A 1770-nucleotide genomic window follows, 5' to 3' on the forward strand; every position below is an offset into this window, starting at 1 on the left:
GCAGTTGCAGTCCTTGCAGGAGCGTGATGCAGACTTGATGCAGCAGTTTCCTTCGAAGCAGCAAATTTCAATTTTGCAACAGCTCCGTTTGGAAGCTGCAGGTATCTTCTTGGAATCTTCACCTGAGGTTGATTTGCTGCAGCAGCTGACTTTGGCACCTGAAAGAAACGAAAAAAATTGACTTAGTTGGCCAAACCCTGGATTATAAGTGCAGCAAATATCAATTAAATCGGACCTCCGGTTGAGTTACTAGAATTATCCAAACTTTGGGGTGATAAGTAAGCGCCCGTCGCTCAATATTGTCGCTGCGCACTTAAAAATTAATAACGTCCAAAGTGGAGCAAGTGGGGAACTGAAAATTTGGGACCTAATTGTCAAAGCACTTGTCTATAAAGGGTGAAATTTTGAATCAAATTGAAAACGCCGTTAATGTTCTGGAATTTTTCAAAATTTGCGTTAAAAAGTGCGCGTAGTGCGTCACCCAACACAGCCGCTACGCGTGGACAAAAATATTACTTCCAAAATCGAGATGCTACCAAAGTGAAACTTTAGGGGCGAATTTGGAAAACACTAGCCTGTCAATGGGGAAAATCTCCCGAAAATGGCAGCAGCGATTAATTTCCTAGAGTTTTCCAAGCTTGAGATCGCAAACTGAAGCGCGCGCCTTGATAACTGCGGCGCCGATGCGCTCCTAAAACTCGTAACTCCCAAAACAGTAGGGATATACAATTGAAACTTTGGGAGCTAATTGACAAAAAACCATGTTTATAACTGTGAAAAAATCGATTAAGTCGAACATCCGCTTATTTTTTTGCAGCATCCCAAAGCTAAAGATTCTGCGGCTCATCAGAGCGCGCGTTTATGCGCTAGAATAGATGAGTGTTTAGCAGGAAATACTGCGATCGATGCGATAAAAAAACATTTAAAATTTACAGCAGCAATCCATAGACAACCCACCAAACAACTCACCTTTGTCCTGCATGTTACTATCAGGCTCGGGTATTAATTGTTGAATTCGCACTTTCGGTTCACTTCGGTTCTGGTTCTCGTCGGATCACTTCGAACAACTTTGATTAGCTGCTCGAGTAAATCAATTAAATAGATGGTTCATACAGTGTGGTACCGTGTGCAAAGTAGCCGCTTGCAATTTACACACGGCACCAAACAAATCTCTCATTGTCGTGTGCACTATGTGAAGTACCAATTAACTAGCCTGGAACTTTCTAGATTATTTTTCACTAATAAAATTATCAGAGATTTCAAGTAGAAGGCAACGAACTGCTTTTGTTCAGTACCACGTTGTCTTGCCAAACGATAAAAAATGTTGTAGAAAAGTCATTTGCAAGCTATACCTAGCGGAAGAGAGGTGCCTGCCAATATCACGCCCCTAGGATGGCTCAAACGACTGTTTCTTACTGCGGCAAAAAAATCGCTACTTTCACAGTTAACGAGATTTATTAATCAAACTTTAGGAGTCGATGAACAGAACATTGGCCTTTATGTTTGGAAAGTTTCAATGGAATTCACCGGCCCGTTTTTGCACTAGAATTTTTCAAAGTTGAGTGCTTGCAAAATTTTCCGCGTTTTTTCATATTTTGATATTTGAATGCAAAAAACCAAGTTCAAAATGCAAGCTTAACTTTATTCAAGAACACATCAGGTATAATCAACTGTAATGTGCTTAAACACATTGTTAGTAACTGAAAGGCACTTTCTTAAACTTCTAAGTAATTTAAGAGAGAATCTAAAAACTTCTCTATGTATTTACAC

The 1770-nt window shown here is 39.9% G+C and overlaps 1 protein-coding gene across 1 annotated transcript in view; it reads right to left on the reverse strand.

Moving 5' to 3' along the window:
• The window catches only part of LOC109539505 (keratin-associated protein 5-8), a gene marked incomplete in the record, with an annotated part of 2083 nt that extends 989 nt beyond the window's left edge, over positions 1-1094 (reverse strand). Inside the window, 2 exon segments of the mRNA XM_048669147.1 lie at positions 35-158; positions 970-1094. Of these exon segments, the coding sequence (XP_048525104.1) occupies positions 35-158; positions 970-982 (137 nt within the window).
• Between the last annotated feature and the right edge of the window lie 676 nt (positions 1095-1770).

Source organism: Dendroctonus ponderosae, unplaced genomic scaffold, assembly GCF_020466585.1.
Source record: "Dendroctonus ponderosae isolate FM_Combo_2020 unplaced genomic scaffold, Dpon_F_20191213v2 Dpon_F_20191213_8, whole genome shotgun sequence".
Lineage (NCBI taxonomy): Eukaryota > Metazoa > Arthropoda > Insecta > Coleoptera > Curculionidae > Dendroctonus > Dendroctonus ponderosae.